Source organism: Pezoporus wallicus, unplaced genomic scaffold (genome assembly GCF_028554395.1).
Source record: "Pezoporus wallicus isolate ANWC-B61680 ecotype Strahan unplaced genomic scaffold, APGP_CSIRO_Pwel_v1 contig_4191, whole genome shotgun sequence".
In the NCBI taxonomy this organism is placed as follows: domain Eukaryota; kingdom Metazoa; phylum Chordata; class Aves; order Psittaciformes; family Psittacidae; genus Pezoporus; species Pezoporus wallicus.
The window spans coordinates 6,144,008-6,162,849 of record NW_026641383.1 but is presented as its reverse complement, the minus strand read 5'-3'; the positions used below and the strand labels follow the sequence as shown (position 1 = coordinate 6,162,849).

The 18,842-nt window shown below is 41.9% G+C and overlaps 1 protein-coding gene across 4 annotated transcripts in view; it reads left to right on the top strand.

Moving 5' to 3' along the window:
* PLCB1 (phospholipase C beta 1) overlaps positions 1-18,842 on the top strand; it is a 400,307-nt gene that overhangs the window by 334,764 nt on the left and 46,701 nt on the right. For all 4 annotated transcript variants that reach the window (XM_057423415.1, XM_057423418.1, XM_057423417.1 and 1 more), the window contains 5 exons: positions 758-938; positions 3,322-3,398; positions 3,486-3,575; positions 5,807-5,864; positions 6,695-6,781. In XM_057423415.1, the coding sequence (XP_057279398.1) occupies positions 758-938; positions 3,322-3,398; positions 3,486-3,575; positions 5,807-5,864; positions 6,695-6,781 (493 nt within the window). The remainder of the gene's footprint in view (positions 1-757; positions 939-3,321; positions 3,399-3,485; positions 3,576-5,806; positions 5,865-6,694; positions 6,782-18,842) is intronic.

The following is an 18,842-nucleotide window of genomic DNA, read 5'->3' as shown; positions in this document are numbered from 1 at the left end:
GCTTATTTTTCCCTTGAGCAGTTTAGTGTCATCATGTCTCCTTTCCCAATCACTTCTCTCCTTCCTTCTCTCTTAAGACAGAATAAATAGAAAACAAAAACCAACCCAGACTGTTCCTCAGTTTTGGCTACCCCATTATATCTTTCCTTTGCTCCTCTGTGCTTCCTTTCTGAGGTTTACTCCCCACTGGGGTGTTAAATTCCCTCCTAAACTCAGCAGCCCATAGAGCACTTCCCTCTCTGTGTGCTATGCATGGCATTTCCTGAAGGGGGGAGAATTTACTAAAGAAAGGGATGAAAGGGATGTTTTATAAATGCATATATAAAGCTACACTCATAAATCTATTGCTAAGTGCATGCAAGGATGACTCTGTTTTCACAGTACTTAGCAGTCACCATCTCTGCTGAGGACTGCGCAGCTTTGAAGTTGGAGTTACATGTCTAGAAGTGGATAAACAAGTTGATGGGCATCTGTTTATGGGAAATCTTGGCAGTTTCATTTATAGCTCATTCATACTCTGGCTCACACCACCATGATGGGTTGGTAAAATGAGGTTTAAAAGCAACAGCCATCCCATGAATAAACTCTTAACGCAGTTTTTTCCTTAAAAGTTACATTATTGGACTTACTAGAGCTAAAATCAGCTTCTGGCCCTATAGGGGGTGCTCAGAAACTTATGGGACTATATATAACCAGCTGCCGCAAAGATATGGGATGTGGTGATTTAGACCTTGTCTGCATCTGTTTGTCTTTGCAGATCTGAAACAGGCAGCCCAGACCACAGTTCTTCAACTATTGAACAGGAATTAGCTGCACTTGACTCCGAAATGACCCAGAAGCTAGTTGAGCTGAAGGAGAAGCAACAACAGCAGCTGCTGAATCTCCGACAGGAGCAATATTACAGTGAGAAGTACCAGAAACGAGAGCACATTAAGCTGGTACATTTGTTATGTTGTCTGCTTTGCTTTAGCAGTCTCAGGGCGAGTAATGAAAGCAGCATGGCAATATAATTAAGTGGGGCTTCCTCTTACTGGGAGTCCATCTCGGAGCTTGATTTCCGTGTGATCTGCTGCAAGTTCAAGGGCTTGTTGTGTCTGTCACTAAAACTTGTAACAACTTGGAAGGGTTTGGACGGAAGGGGGAAAGGCAACAGGATTATTGCTACTGCTAACACAGAGGCCTTACCTCTAGTTACGCAAGTCTCAGTTTACTGCAGCCTTTGGATGGCGTTCCCGTTTTGTTCTGCCACTTTTTTAAACAGAAAACACTCAAGGAGGCAGGAAAATAGGTTGAAATCGCATGAAAATAGATTCAAACATGCCCTCAGGGCACAGAGTTGTGCCAAGCAGTGTTCCTGTTGCAGATGAAGGCTTTAAGGGGATGCAGGATATAATCTGTATATAGCAAAGAAAGAGTTTGTGTTCACCAGTCCAAGCCAGCTTGTTTTTACAGCTGGAGTTTGGCTGACAACTACAGCAGGATCTGAGGCCCTCTGAGCTGAAAAGGAGGAGCTTGGGCAGATGGCAGCTGATGCTGCTGGATGCTCTCAGGCAGAAAAGAACATTTTTAAAGGGTGTTACAGGAGTGCAAACTGTTCCTCAAGTCCAGGCAATCCTCTCACAGCTCTTTTCCTATTATATGATGTTTTGCCTTATTACGTGTTGGGTGAATTGATTTGTCTGCTCTGCCCTGCCATCCAAACGGAGCAGGTCAGAGGAGTGATACGAGTGGATCTCTCCCAGCAAGGCCTCTTCACAAAGTCACTCTTGTGGATCACAGCACAGGGCTGCAGTTCCCAAGTGGTGCCCTGTCTATCACCAGTTGTATGTCCACATTCAGGTAACAGTTTGTCTGCATCTCAGAGGTTTTAGTCATTATAAAAATGACCCATTTTTGACCCACATAGTTGAGCCTCCATTCAAAGCTAACTCATTTAGCTAATTTCAGAATGGGAAATGGCATTTGTCAAAGCCAAGTTACATTTTCAGTGTTACCTAGTTAGGTAGTGTCAGGATAAGTGCATTTTTTGGCACAGAACTTTCAGACAGTTTTCCCTTTGAGCTGTGCAGGAGTTAATATTCCAATTAAAATCTGCCTTGCAGCTGAGAGATTCTTTGTGATGTATTTCCTTTAGAGGAGAGCCTATTGTTGGTATCTTTCTTCTTTTATCTAAGGACTGAAAAGCTGGATCAGACTCGCTAGGCGTTATTGTAACGTTCTCTGGATCCTCATCCTGAGGGGATTATTTTACAGAATCAGACTTAAATTAGAGGGGGTGATCAAATCAAATTGGTCCCATTTCCAACTTTAATTCACCACTCACTGAACTAGCGCACAAGCCCTGTCAATGTCTCCTCTCCATCAGCATCACCACCATGAGAGCCCTCTTTTTATTAGTGGTTTCAGCACAAATGGGGCTGGACCCAGCAGATTTCAAACCAGTGACTCGGATTCTATTGAATCCACAATTCTGTGATCAAAATATAGGCTATGTTTCTCTATGCTTAACTTTCTCAGCTCTCATGAGTTTTCAATATCCACCTGACCACCCTGATATCCAAGCTGTTCCATGTAATAATGCTCAATGCAAGAGGAACGTTTTCAGCACTCGCAGAGAACCTTGAATACTCAGTGACACAGGAATTCAGTTTGTAATTTCTACTGCATACATTCGGTTTGTGACCGGGTATGAATTACACAGACATTTTAATTCCTAGTAGAGGTAAAAGTTGCAAAATGTATTCGTTTTTAGCCTTATAATATCTGAGGGAGGCCTACAAGGGTGCTGGAGAGGGACTCTTCATCAGGGACTGTAGCGCTAGGACAAGGGGCGATGGGTTCAAACTTAAAACAGGGGATGTTCTTTACTGTAAGGGTGGTGAGGCACTGGCACAGGCTGCCCAGGGAAGCTGGGAATGCTCCATCCCTGGTGGTGTTCAAGGCCAGGTTGGACAGAGCCTGGATGAGATGGTTTAGTGTGAGGTGTCCCTGCCCATGGCAAGGGGTTGGAACTGGATGATCTTAAGGTCCTTTCCAACCCAAACCATTCTGTGATTCTATGTTTCTAATATCCTGAAACTGCATCACCTCAGTGTCCAGAGAAATAACAGTTTCTTTGTAAGCTGGACACACACAAGTCAGGCTGAACTCCAGAAGTTAAGAAAGCATTTACACTGATAAGACTGGCTTTTGAGCATTTGATTACTCAGGGACCACTGTAACACTTTCATGTCTGCTACAGACTTCTGAGGAAACTTTGATGCATGCCTGATGTTTAGCTGAAAATACATCTTTTTATTTCTTGGGATTTTCATTTTTTAGCTTATTCAGAAGTTGACAGATGTAGCAGAGGAGTGTCAGAACAGCCAGCTAAAGAAACTGAAAGAAACATGTGAAAAGTAAGGTGCTATTCCCCTTACAATTGATTACTACTCCCTGTTTTTTGTTTGGATGCATTTTGAACTTACTTATTTTCTACGCTTCAGAGAAAAGAAAGAATTGAAGAAAAAAATGGACAAGAAGAGGCAGGAGAAGATCACAGAAGCAAAGTCCAAGGACAAAAATCAGATGGAAGAGTAAGTCTATCCCTAGATCCGTACCCTTGTATGTTACGAGGAGGCAAGGTTTCTCACAGCTGGAAAATCAAAGAAAGGTCTCAATCCTAAATACAAGGCAGGTGTAATACCTCCCCAGAGCAGTGGAGCCCTTACTTGTGCTGATACTAATTTGATTTCCTGGGACTAATGTAATCTCCTGTTCTGTGAGCACTGAGAGTCTGGGGGGGGTCACAAAGGTGCTGGTGAGTGCTATGGGGACATGCCTGCGAGTGGCATGACCGAGTGATTCGCTTGGATGCTGTTAATCCAGAAACTGCACCTCTGAGTATAAATAGACTTAGTGGCTTCAGTTCCTGCAGGGTTTGATTTCACTTTAACTTAGGTTTTTATTTGTGGGTTATCTTTTCTTCTGAACTCAGTTAAGCTGCTCTCCAAAAGAAGTAGCAGCAACATACTGGAAGGTTTGCTCTTCTTTGGTGATAAATTCCCCTCGGATGCTGTGATTCTCCTCCAGTGACAGTGTTACTCAGTATGCAGTCTCTTTGGGTGTGAGAGAGAGAAAAGCTGAGCTCTGAGGGTGCTGTTCCTGTGAACAGGGACAGGAATATTCCTTTCATTCATGCACCACCAGGAAATACAAACTGTAGTTGTGCAAGTTAATCGTATTCTTCCCAAGGGCACGGGATCTCGGTTTGTTTGCCCTCCTTCATTGCTTTGGCAAGCAACTCAAAAAGAAAATGGAGCATTTTAATCTTGCACTGTTTACTGGGATATTCTTGTTAGCAGCCTTTACTCTAATACCATTTAAGGACAGTTTAAAATACAGGAGGAAGAGCAGAAAAATCTGGAATTTCTGAGTTTTGTAAGTAACAAAGACACGACTGTGTTTGGTTTTCCGCAGGTAAAAGGGTTTATACAGGTTCTGGACCCTCTCAACATAGAATCTGTGTATGTGGTAACACTAAAAGAAGCTCACGCACACACAACGAACTGCATCAGATAGTTTAAGAATCAATATTGTAGAATTTTTAGAAGCATCCTAGGAACAAAGATAACAAAGGGCGAATAACTGATTATGAAAACAGAAGGAGAAACAATCTGGTTAGAGCTGGCCAGAAGGCATGGAAGTCATATTGGAAAAAAGTAGTTAGTCATTACAAAAATGTTATAGCAGTAAAAATCAATTGCAGTACGAAATGACTTGCCGAGAGGTTCATGAGACACTGGTGAGAAGGGCTCAGAAACGCCATGTAGAAACGCTTTGTTTTCCTTTTATTTTGCTCTCATTTTTCCCAAGGGCTTTCCTTTGCCAGGCTTTTCCAAGAGCCCTTGGGTGAGTTGGGAACTACATGGGAAACTCGTCTTCCTCTGCCCAGTGACATAGTTTGTCCTCACTCTCGCAGTAGAGGAGAGAGTAGCAAGACCTTCTGGTGAATCCTATTTGAGTCACCCAGATGCTGGTTGTTTAGAGCTTTTGCACGTACTAGGAAAGAAATAAGACATTGCAGTAATTGTTCTTCCTTAATTTTTCTCACTGTGTAGCTACCTAAACCCATCAGATTTTAATGCCACCTGAAGAGCAATCCACTGTTCATGAGTTAGGCAGTGAGGTTTGAGAGTTCTGTCCTGAATCTGGTCAACTCAGGTATTCACAGATTTTTATTTTATGTGTGCCTTTATCCCTTCGGGGGATCTCATCTTCAGCCTTTGACCAGTGGTTACCTAATAACTATCTTACAGAAATACTTAAACCACATAAAGCTGAACTTGGGAGTAAATACTTTACACAGCAAAGGTGGGCACTGAATTCAAGTCTGCCCTGCTCTTTGGGGGAACTTTGCATTGTCTCTGAGATGTCACCAGCAGACTCTGCTCACTGATAGATTATTTCTCTACTATATAATGTACCACAATGTGGCAGTGTGCAGCTGCTGATGACAGCACGCACTGAGATGTCTGGGCCTTAAAAGGAGCACCACCATCACTTTGAAGACGTGGCAGTACCATATGGGAATAGCTTCTTGTGAAAGAACAGGGGTTTGTTGTGGTCATGGGGAATCTGAGCCCTTCATACAAGAAGGATGCAGCCTGTTACAAAGGGCGCATTCAGAAAGTGGATAAAAGTTAAGTAAGCAGATCCTTATATTCAAAGCACAAAGCATAGCCTTACTTATTTTCTGAGGAGTTGGGGGGGGATTAAAATATACTGGTGTGATCTTCTTGACAATAACTTGATTGCTTCTCCCCAGGGAGAAGACTGAAATGATTCGATCCTATATCCAGGAGGTGGTGCAGTACATAAAACGGGTACGTGAGGCCATATGTCTTACTTTTCATGTTGGGATTTGAAATACCAGCTTTTGTATTTTAGGTCATCTTAAACTGCAGATTCTAAGCTTCAGCATAAAGAATAATTTATACAGCTGCTGAAATGGAAAAAGCATTCTATGAGCTCTATGAGTAAATACAAGTCAAAGAACCTCATTAAAGGTGTTAGCTTTTCTGAAGCTGTAGGTGGTTTACACTGGCTGAATGTGTGCCCTGCGGTGTTGTGATGTGTGAAATCGCTATGAAACATATGCCACTATTGAATTTTGTCTTTATTTCGGTACAGAGAGAGTTCAGTTCAAAAGCTGGCCCATTTTTGCTCACCAGAGGCCTTGATTCAGGAAGCAACCTAAAGAATTAGCAAATAAACTATCCCTAATTCCTGCTGGAGGCAGACATGTGTCTGAGCGCTTTGTTAAACGGGGCCCCAAATCTATCAGCATGTTCATTGAGGACTCTAGGATGCAAATCCTCTTCTTCTGGGAAGAGGGGCCATCTCACCCAGCTTCTATAATAAAAACTAAAGCAAAATATTAGGAGGTTTAAAATGCATTCTGCTTTTAGTAGCATTGAAAGTCTACAGTAAGTCCTTGAGACATTTCTGATTCTGAATCCCACGTGTGACACCTGAGATACATTGTCCACATGCAACCATTAGCGCAGTTGTGCTCACAGCTGCTTGTGACAATGGTGTGTAATTTGATATAAGAATTATTTGGTTTTGAGGATAGAATGAAATATTTGTTGGGGAAGAGGTGGGAAAGTGAGGATGTGCAGTCTCTGAATGATTTCCTGCTCTTTTCTTACAGCTAGAAGATGCTCAGAGTAAAAGACAGGAGAAACTTGTAGAAAAACACAAGGAGATCCGTCAGCAAATACTGGATGAAAAGCCTAAGGTAAAGAGTTTTTGCACATAAGTTGTACTGCTAAAAAATGTCCTTCAGGAAAGAAAGTGTTCTCGCAGCAGGTAGGCTGATGTTTAAGCATGAGAAAGTCCATTCACAGCATCATAGCCACTGTCTAATATTCAGGATGGAAAAAAGTCATGTAGCAGCCTAGTATGGAGCACCACTTCAAGTCCAGATGTCATACAGTGGGGTTTGGTTTTTAGTACTCACGGTTACAAAGCTTTCGGTGTAAATGGTGCTTCTGACCAGCAGAGTGTGCCCTTCATTGTGCTTTAGCAGCACAAAACCAAAACACAGTTTACATTGAAAAGAAAAAGAGATATCTTTTTAGCATGCTTGCCGCAGTTATTTGTGATAATTGATGAGGATGTACTTCTGTGGAAAACAATGAGCATTTTCATGATACTAGTGCTTAATATTCTACACTGCTTGCTGGATTTCCTCTGTTTGATGTTGTGCACTGCATCTGCATGCAGTATTCTGAAGTACCGTTTTTGATCTGCCATTGAAGTCAGTGCAGAAGGTTCAGAGTCCTCCACTTGTACTTGATTTTCCTGTAGGAACACCTTGGTAACTGTATAATCAGAGTTCTGCACAGAGGGAGACTTCTTTTCAGCAGAGTTCATATCCAAGTATGATTCTTCACAGCCCATTGTGTCCTCTCTGGGTTTTTTTTCTGCACTTGTTCCAATGTGTGTTCTAGGCTTCACTTTTCATTTCTTGTCTGTGTCCACAGTCCAAATGTTTCCGTGCTTGTATTACAGCTTGAATTCTAGCATTGGGTGTGAGCTAATCGGTGTTGTCATGTCATTTCTGTGAACTACCCAGAGAATAAACTAGGGTAAGGCTTGAATAGCTCTGGCAGAATAAGAAATGTTAGTGATTCTGATTTTCTACTTATCCTTTGTAAGTCCTGTTTACAAATAAGCTGGAAGCTCTTAATGTCATGGGTGTAAAGACTATATATCATATTATGGTTTATATTTGGTGCTGTAGGTTCATGAGTGTCTCAGGCATGTGAACTAAAAAGACTGGAATTTAAATGTTCAAATAATCTGCTAGCACTTCCAGCAGTGGGTTTTCACAGATCCTTGGGCACTTGGTTACTTCTTTGTGTCATGTCCTCTCTTCATTTTATCTTGATTTTATTAGCATAAAGCACTGAACATTTGTCACTAAGGATTTGGCTTGCATTTGAAAGATTATGCTGGACTGGTAGCTTAGACTCCTCCATCAGCTGTCCACATGCCAAGCGTTAGGTCATGGAACAGAGCTGCTCCAGATCCCTTGTCTTCCCCTGCATCTGGCCATCAGTTAAAGCGCTGCAGCAATCTGCGCTCCTCAGTCAGCACCCTCCATTTCTCCTGAGCAAACCCTCTGCAGCAATGTGCCTCACAGAGCCTGGCTGCCCCGTGTTCCTTTCCCACAAACTGAAATGGGCAGACTTTGCTGAATTTATGATGGTATTTGCCTCTTGCTGGCATGAGAGGATTTAGGGAAAACCTAATTACTCATTTTATGAAGTCTTTTTTTATGTTTTGCCTCATGTTCATTTTTCATATCCCTATTTGCTTCCTCAGTGACAGGGCATATGATATAAAATAGATCAAATGATTTCCCAGCTGAGACCCACCAATGGATTTTGTGCAAACTGCAGCATTTCTAGGCTGATCTCTCGTGCTTCAGTATTCAAACACGCACTAAAATTGATGCTAGCTGTGTTAAAAGGGTTTTCTGGCAGTAGCAACTCAAGCCCTAAACAAAGCGTTTAATATATTAAGAGGGAAAGAATTTTTAGTGTTTTTACCGATAGTTCCATTGGAGACAGATTTGCCATCATCCATCACTGTCATTGAGTTATGTATTAGTGACTCACAGTTTGTTGCGTTAGGACTTTGAGCACAGAGCTCTGTCCTAGCCAGGAAGAGTATCGTGTCACAAAGTGCTGCCAACAGGCTGCCACACCACTGAGCCTTACTTAGGTTTTGAAGTCTGAGTCTGCAGCTTCCCCTGTTGTGGTGTGCGTGGGTCACCAGAAGAAAACTTGCCTCAGAGTGCTGACATTTTAGACGACAGCTTTAGAAGCTGCACAAACTGGATGCAAATCAGTTCCCTGCACTGGAGGCAGAGGGCTTGCTTGTTGTTTAAAATGTCATGTGCTTAGATGAAAGTATTTAACTCAGGATTGATTTAAAACCTTAAACTCTGCTTCTCCCTCGTGTTTAGAATGTCTTCTTAGTGTTTGGATGTGAGATTTTTGCATCTTTCATTTGCAGGGCTGTTGTATATGGAAAAACTTTTTTTCTCATATAACACTTGGAGACTTCCTGAATTGATACTTTTAGGCAAAAGGATGGAAATACTTCTTCAGCTTCTTGTGGTCCTGCTGAAGTCAGTGTAGGCATTGGTTTTGATGAACCCAAAAGGTCACACTGTATCTGTGTAAGTAATGAGGATATCTTTATGACACGCTGATCTCTGATGCTGTAGAAATGAGAAATTGAGCAGTATCATCAACTCTGTGTGTGTGTGTATGGAAACAGGGCAGCCACTCCCACGATGATCACCTAACTAACAAGTCAAATACCAACTGACTCTAGGTCAAAACATGTCTAACTTGCCATTTTAGTGAAAGCACAGTGGAAACAAAGCTCAGATGCTCTCCTGCTATGTCTTTCCCAACAGCATCATTACCAAGCCAGGCCATATCTATTTTCTTCTCTCTCACTCCTCTTTTTTTTCCTTACATTATCTACTGGCAGCTTTATTACCAGCAACAGCTTGTATGTTTTTTTCTCCCCCATTCTAATTCTTTGTCTCCTCCTCTTAGTCATTGATACACATTAAGCTTGTCCAGTCCTTATCTTCTTCCCCTTGGGCATCTATTCTGCGTGCTGGGGAGGCTGCTGTAGAAAGACAGCTCTTTGCACCACCGTGCTGAATTCTGTATGTTAGAACAGTGTGTGTTTTCAGATTCTCCACCACAGCAGGTGGCTGGCACTTATCTAAGCACAGAGGAGTGCACCGAGGATGATCCTGGTCATTGCGTCTCAATTTCTCTGTCCTTGACAGCTTGTGCATCGAATTAAACATAAATCAAGTGCATTTCCTCCTCCCCTCCCTTGCCTCCAATTTCATTGTAATTACAAAAATCAATACACATGAGACATGACAAAGAATTAATTATTTTTCTGAGAATCGACTCAGTTACAGTAAATAGACCCAAGCCTCCTCTAATTGAAATCAATGAGACTTTTGTTATTCATACTCATGGGTCAGAGTTACACTGAAATCTCAGTACAATAGCTGAGACGCCTGTGCTCCTGCCGTCAGCTCCTGCTACCAGCCCAGTTACCCTGACTCTTTTGGCTTCAGTGGACCATATTCTGTCAAGGAAGATGTAACTCATGTGGTTCCTCATGTTGTAGCCCACGTTCATGTTTCTGCTCACACGTACTCTACTGTTCACAGCCACAGCTTAGCCAGTTCTGACAGACGGTGTGGGCTCCTGTAGAGATGTGGAAAATGGTGCTGTTCAGGGTGAGGCTTTACCTGTGGGAAAAGGCCCAGCAGATCTACAGAGGCACCATAAGCCGTGCAGACTTTCTTCTAAGAGCTGCATCTCTGTGTTCTTTCAAACAAATGAGGAGAATACAGTTCTAAGGTATAAAATTCCTTTTTCTCTTCAGAAAATATAATGAAAACCATTTTTAAAGATGATAAATCAGTCCTTGATAATGGAAAATCCAAGCATCTGATGCATGCTAACTCACTTTCAAAGAACGTACATTTATTATCTCCCAATTTGACATGTTATTAATTGCACCCCGTGGGAGTCAACACTTCTACATCCAATCAATAATTAACATTAGCACTGTACCTGAAAAACTTAAGGGGACATAAAATGCTACATAATCAAGTTATAGAACAAATTAACAAGGTGTTGATCCTTTATAGCAGTAAGCCTCTTATAGCTCCAGTGTCATCTTTCTATTACACAGGGCGGGAGGGGCCTCCAAGTTCTTTCTTCTCAGGGCTGGCTGCTTTTACAGTCACATACCATGTAAGCCTGTTGATGGAACAGCGCTGCACAACAACGCCTTCCTTCTGGGTGTTATTTAAAGGGGGATGTTTGAAAACCCAGTGAATGATTTCATAGATTTCAGATCGATGCTTTCTGATTCGTTAGAATACCCGAAGCCCATTGATCTGTGCGAAGGTTACAACTTGTCATATGTGCTTTATGTGCAACTGCGTGGTCATCTTCATGAGATGATGTCAGTGAGTTAAGTGGAGCTGCTACTGACAGCAAGGTCAGCGGTATCACCGCCCTAACTTCACAAAGAGGTCAAGTGCAGCAAATGTATTTCACAGCCCTTTGAGATCTTATTTCAGTTAACCTCAGAGCTCAGAGCCACTCTATTAGCTCATCTGGAGAGAGCAGCTCTTGGGACTTTGATGACTATTCCAGTGTCCTTTCAGCTCACAGCATAATTCACAGTAACAATGCACTGTCCACCACAATCCTTGGGTTTTTTTCTCTTTTACACCTCTGTTGGAAGCCAAGCTGCCTTTTGGGCTAGCTGCACTTAATTCAAACCCTTCCAAATGCATTCCAGTTCAACCACAGGCAACTCTTCAAGAATTCTGGGGAAAGAGTTTGGAAGAAAAGGTTATTTCAGTTTACTGACTTTCATGGGACTTTGCATTGAATGGATTGGGATTGAATGGGGTAAAGTTGTCTTCCTACAGTAATATTGAGCTTCATTGCAAAAAGGCATGAAAAAAATGAGTTGATAGGGTGATATTTGAAAATTTCTCCTTTTATTTTCTCCCTGTTTAGGTAAAAATTAACTCTTTTGTCATTTAATTCAAACATTTGTGAAGTTGAAAAAGAAACCTCTTCTGAATCTATGGCTGCTAAACTGAGATTCCTTATGGCACTATGTGCCAAGAAAGCAGAGAGTTAAGGGGGTGAAATAATTTACTGTTTGCTTCACTGCTCAGTTTTGGGTGTTGGTGCTTGTATATTCATCAGAGGGGAATAATAAAATGCTTCTTTACCTCATTAAATGGGCAATAGCGTGGAGAAATGAATGGAATTTTTTTAGCCTCCGTGAACAGAAATATTTAACAGGAATATTTGAAGAACCACAATCATTCTAGACTGAGATTTCCAGATCTCGCTGTGACTTTGATTTGGCTTCTTCCCACTTCTGGACCAGAGCTGGCATTTGAAGGATGCAGTTTGCATGGACTGTTCATTTGAGGATCTTGGCACTCTGCTCAGCACCTCTCAGTGACAGTCAGCCTAATTATCTAATGAACTTTGAGTAGATTAAGCCCTGATGTTTCTTTAAGTGTTTTATGAGTGCAATTGCTAAGCAGTCTCCAGCTCCCAGGTATTCTGGGGGGAGACGAGGCTTGTCTCGTCTCTTCCATTTCTCCCAATGGATAAACAGTGCAGAATGCACTTTCAGCCTGTAAATTGAGCAGTAAATAATCTCACTTCTCTCGTTCAAATGAAACAGGCTGACCTTTATCCTATGCCAGTTTTATACCAATAAAACTCCCTTAAGTTCTGTGAAGTGACTGGCTCATCACTAGGCCTGAGATCAGAACACATCAGTTCAAATAACAGGATGCTCAGGGGATTATTTTTGATGAGGACCTTGCTTCCTGGCTTATATTTTTTTCTTTACAAATCCACATTTTTAATGATTGTTTATTTTTTCCAGCAGAATAAATAGAACAGTGAGAGAGAAATGGGTCTCAGGTCACAAAAGAGACATCGAACAATTTGAGGTGATATTTATTGTGTTACTTAAACGTCTTCCAGTGTTCTTGAGAACCCTGACTTCCAAATCAGCAGCATCAGATTTCCCATGTGAATATGCAAAATGCTTTATAAATTTATTATAATGAATTCCGACATCACTTCCTTTAAATAAGAGTGTCACAAGCCCCTTAAAGGGAGAATGTGAACACAAAGAAATATTTTAATGAATGGGACGGGGGAAAATAAGATCAATTTAATTTAGATTGGAGTTTATTGATAGAGGGTGATGTTTTTGTCACATTTACTGAAATTTTACTGGGAATCACAGAAAATCTTGGGTTTGAGCTGTGAAATAATTGAGAGTAAATTATTTGAAAGGCTATTTTTCAGCTTTGCAGTAGTGTGAATCAAACGGGACATTATGAAGTTAACAAAGTCCCTGGTGATTTAAACTGGTATTAGTGAAGGCAGGAGTACGGTCCGTAATGGAGGTCATGGTGCAGACAGGTTGGATTTATGAAGGTTAGTGAAATTTTCCTGGACAACACACAAATAAATAAGAACTTTGAGAGTTCAGGGTTAAAGAAAAGTGGTTTCAGAATCCAGTTACCAGCTGTGGGCAAAAGGGTTGGCAGAAAATTCATTAAAGAAAGCAAAAGGCATGAATTTGAGAATTCTTCGTGGAAAAAAAAACAGAACCTTCCCTGCTGTTTTTCTGATTTGCACCAGAGAATCTGTTCCTTTTGTTCCCCTCTCAGAGAAGCACATTGCTAATGGCTCGGCCCGCAGTGATTAGTTATTTAAATCACCTTCCTGATACATGGAAGAAAGACAAAATCCAAAGCAGAGCTCAGAAGTAGCAGAAGATGCACCTTCATTCACCTGGAGTGAATAGTGTAACATTAAAAGACCCCTTGTCCTCCATAGCCTCTCAAAGCACTTTCATCTGCACTATCCCATTCTCTGCTCAGCTGTAGAGCACATCTGTTAAGGGTAAAGCAAATGCCAGCTGTCACTCAGGAGCCTGGAGTCACTGGAGTCCAGCAGTTATTGCTTTCTGCAGCAAAGATCTCCCAAAGCTTGGACAGTTGGACAGCAGGCTGCAGATAGTGACTGCCTAGGAGACAAAAGAGCACCAGACTAACTGATGTGTTAACACTGATATCTGTGCAGACAAAAACCAACCAGAAGTGGTGTGAAACAGTTTGAGAAGCCAGGGACTGCAAATGTTTTGTGTCAGGATGTTTAGCTTAGCCTATGCAGTATTGAAACCTGATGAGAGTACTCCCTGCTAGGAAAGTAACTGTGATTCTGCAAAGATGAGTGCTTCGCATGCTAGATGTAAGTGAGCAACAGGGCACCAAGGAGCTGTTGCCCTCCTTCCTCTTTTCACGAGATAGTGTAGTACTCTATAAAAAAACATTATAAAACATAAGCTAAATTATGCACAGACAGTATGCATGAAGTGCATGGTAGGTGCGTACAGATGCTCCAAATATAATGTATATGTAGCATCTTGTACCCACGTTCATCCCTCTAAGTCAGAGTCGGATTGAACCAGAAACACCGCAAAGGCAGAACCACATGCTCTTATGCAACTGCATTCATCATTGAGCAACAGCAGCAGCATAGCTCTTAATTATCAGACCTTCAGTGCCACATGACAAATGACGAGAGATTCAGTTTGACACAGCTAATGGAAAAAACATTTAAAAGAAATATTAATGCTTGGTATGTGAGCTCATTAGAGGGATGGTTTTAAATGCATAAAATGAGGAAAAAATACGTTCCTTAATGTCACTGGTCCTGCTAAGATTGTAGTTGAAGAGCTTTGCTTATGCAAGTCATTTGTTAAGTCAGTGCTTAAGTCTTTGTGCAGCATCAGGCTGCCAAGCATAGCTGCTAATGAAAGTAATTCTGCTTTTCAGTAAATGAGGTAGCAGTGCACACTGCAGCATATGCTAAAGATATAGGTTGCTTTCACTAGTACACGTGTGACAAATGGGTGCTGAGGTTGAGGTTATCTTATTTACAGTGAGATACTTCAGGACAATAAACATACTCGTATAAAGGGTAACAAATAACAGGAGTAGTAATGTGAGTTTCAGAATTATCCCCGGATTAAAAAGTATATTCATAGCCATGAAGAAAACCCTAATTCTGGTGTGGAGGAATTGGTTTTAGAAACAACAAATGTTTCTGCAACAAGAAAGTGTTGGGTTTAGATGCAGTAGCTTTTCCAGCAGTTTAAGAGCACTGAGCACGGTAAGGGAAGAGAACCCTGCACAACCAGAAGGGAGAGAGGCTGCACTCCCATCCCTGGTGACATGGAAACCAGCATCCCAGCTGCTTGTCAGCACGTACTGCCCATGCTGTGTGGGTGCAGCTTTCAAGGGTCTGGCTGCCCTCCCTAGTCAGCGACAGAAACCTGGGAGAGATGTTCCCTGGAAAGATTACTTTTCATTACATTTCTCCTGTGAGTCATTTCCAACAAATCAGCACTTTCTTGTGGTAGTGGTGTAATGCAGTGGATGTAGGTACTATATAGGTTTGACTACAGTGACCTAGGAAGCTTCCTGTTACTCAGACCTTGTTTGGAAGGAGGTTCTTGCCAAAAGACTGACTAAGTACATAACCTACAGCTGTGTAGCTGTAAGTGAGCTCTTCTGTGGAGTCCTAATGGTTTGTAAGCTTTGTGTGGAATAAGTGGATGTGTCAAGGAAGGGGAAGCCTAATCCAGACGTGGTTAGGTGCGGAGCCCGGCTTAAGGATGGGCAAGGCAGAGTTTTAAAGTGTTGTAACACTGACTTCTCCAAGTGAGTCCAGAGATCATTTGTAGGCAAATATCATGAGGGTGATGACAGTTCCCAAATTTTATTTTTTTTTCTGCCCCTAATAAAATGAAAATAAAATCAGAGTTGTGATGTTCGGCTGACAAAAAGTTTGTCTTTTTAAACCTGCAAAGTATGGTTCATTCTGTGCACTTTGCAGCTCTCCAGGTTGGCCTCTGGTTTATAGAAACGAAGAAATGCACTGAAGAGAATGTGGTTATCAGACATACCATACCATACTGTACTGTACTAGTAATGATAGGAGGTGTTTTCTCAGCCTCTTTTTCCTTCTATTTCTCCACTTTCCCACTTCCTCAATTTCACCTGCTCTCCTTGTCCTTTTCTGTCTTCCTTTGAGAGTCTTTTCATAGTATGTCATTTTTTTCTAATACTCTTTCCATAGACTTTCTTTACTTGTATTTCTTATACTCTTTCCTCCCTCTTCCTTATTAAATTGCAAGGAGTATCTCAAAGAACTTGCAGGAATAGTGTTTCCTTCAGATTAAAATATGTGTTTGAAGAGGAAGCCTGAAGGGAAGAGATGTTCAGGAGCTGACATGACGTGGTCTGCATGTCTGTGAGCTTGACTGTGTATGTGGAATGTGTTCCAAAGTCTTCCATTAGATGTACGATGCATGCAAGTTCCAAAGATGAATGAAAAAATAATCTTTCATAAACACCCCAAAATAGGTGTAGTAGGAAGAGTCATATTTAAAGTGAAGGAAGACAAAACCAAATCAACCTGAGCTAGAAGAAAATCAATGTGACAGTGAGCCTAAAGAGTTTAAATTCAAGGTTGAGAACTAGTGAAGTCTTCAGGGACAAAACAAGAAATACAGATGAAAGGATCTTTACTGGGAAATGAAGTCTACATTCTTGTCTCGTTCTCAGTTGTTACAATTGTCATTTTATATACAGTCTAATACAGTAAAAAATATGATGGAACGGGATCTATCCAGATGTCAGTCTTGATTCTCTGCTTGGACATCTGTGAGCTGTAAACCCAGTGGGCTTTATTCTGCCAAGGAGTTTAATGATGCCCAGTTTATGCAACAGTGTGCAAACAGTACGTTGATGCAACCCATACGCTGCTGCACCTTATTGTGCTCCTACTTGAGATCAGACTGATGATGTTCCACTGGTATAGTTACAATCACATGATGAGGAAACGGGCAATTATAGCCTTAGTTTGGAGCTGGAGGCCAAGGACTGATGGAGGATTAGATGTGGGTTGCTTAGCAATTGCGATAATTGCTGTCCCTGACGTGCAGATTAGTGGCGGGTTTGTGTGAGGAGACGGCTGCTGGAAGTGCAGCGTGCAGGGGGCATAAGCACAGGATTGATGGCAGGGAGCTGGGCAGCACCGAGCTCACTGAGCTGTGCATGTCAAACTAATAAGAGAAATGATCAGTAATTTGTCAATTGTTCTGGATTCTCTGTTGCGTTCAACCCAATCAATCAAGTTGTGCACGTACTGTTTGACATTTCCAGTGCTGGAGCAAATGCAGAGGAAACTATCAGTTAACTACAAATGTATTTCCTAGAAGGAGAGCCTAAAGTACAGGTGTGTTTTGTTTGGCTGTGCAGTCCAGCAGTGTGTGGAAATGGATTTTCTGGTAAATAAAGTATTTACAGAATCACAGAATGGCTTGGGTTTGAAGGGTCCTTAAAGATTAGCTAGTTGCAATGAAGGCAGCGACATCTTCCACTAGAGCAGGTTGCTCCAAACCCCTTCCAACCTGGCCTTGAACACGCCAAGGATGGGGCAGCCACAACTTCTCTGGGCACCCTGTGCCAGTGCCTCAGCACCCTCACAGGGAAGAACTTCTTAATGTCTAATCTAAAAATCCCCTAAACTTAAATTGGTTTAAAGCCATTCCCCCTTGGCCTGTCCCTACAGGCCCTTGTCCAAAGCCTTTCTCCAGGTTTCTTGTAGCCCCTTTAGGCACTGGAGCTGCTCTAAGGTCTCCCCTTCAGGAGCCTTCTCTTCTCCAGGCTGAACCAGCCCAGCTGTCTCAGTCCGTCTCCAGAGCAGAGCTGCTCCAGTCCTCCCAACATCTTCATGGACCTCCTCCAGACTCACTCAAGCAGATCCACATCCCTCTTGTGTTCCTCCCTCCAGAATGTAGGTTGAATGCATCCAGAAGTTGAATTTGCAAAATTGCATCATGTGGTGCAGAGGGAAGTGATTAACTTACATCCATGCCTGTACCATTTCCCTCACTCTTTGAGTCCTTAAATACTCCAACTGTATAGGAAGAGTACTAGATCCGGAGACACGGAGCTATCTAATCCAAATCGCGCCATGCCAGAGTGGTTGGGCTATTTTCCCAGTGCACAGAAGGGGATTGAATCTTGTTAGGCAGAGCATGATCTAAATATCCTGAACACAGAAGTATTGATTAAAGGCTTAAGCATGGATTTCCCTGTGAACAGCCTGCATACCATCCCTGTTGCTGTGCTTTTGTTTGAAAGGGCAAACAGGCACCAAGTTTTGAGATTAAAGATGGATTTGGGGGTTGGAACTGGATGATCTTAAGGTCCTTTCCAACCCTAACTATTCTATAATTCTAATTTCTTTGAATGCAAGATGAAAACTTCTTAGTTTATATTTTCAGCATGAATAAATCTGAACATTTTTATATCAAAATCCTTCCCTTTATGTTTGGAGTTTTCTTCCTCTTTGGGACCTGATCAGCTGTTCACACAGTCCTATTCATTTTTTCAGAGTTTCCAATAATATCCTACATTTCCTTTGGTTCCTTTCAGTCCTTCTTAAAGCAAAGGTGACTGCTGAGAAGCAATTATACACTGGTTTTACTGAAACAAACCCCCTTGAGTTATAAATCAAGGCAACCTACTAAGCCTTGCTTGGCAACAGAAACAGCCCTCAGTGAAGATGAGATAAAACCAGGAAAGCTGATTTCTGTGATGCAGTGATATTACATGCTTCCTTTTCTCGCAAAATAAGCTCTGCAGACACGTATCATAGAACAAGCAAAACACATGTAGTAATGTACAGATACCCTATAGCAGAACACAACAGTAATATTTTACAATGCATTTAATAGCCAGATGCACTGAGATTCACATTTTCAAAGCCCTGGGAACAAGGAGGCATTACCATAACTGTTGGTAGCCTATGTATAATTTAAACCTACGTAAATCCTTCCCAAGTGATGCTTTGGTTGAGGCAGCCTGTGTGCCTGCCCCGCTGTTCTGAGGTACCGAATGGGCCCATGGGTTTGTGATCTGAGACAATGATCTGTGGTCTGCTACACGGAAGCTGAGATTGCCTGCACCCTGCATCTTCTGAAGGTTAATAAATGAAGCTTTGCTTCTGAGTCAAGCTGTTGCCTGTAACCTCACTAACCCCTGCCTGGCTGGTAGAGATTTTAGTCAAAGGGAAATTAAAAGGGCATTTTATGTGGAGTGCATA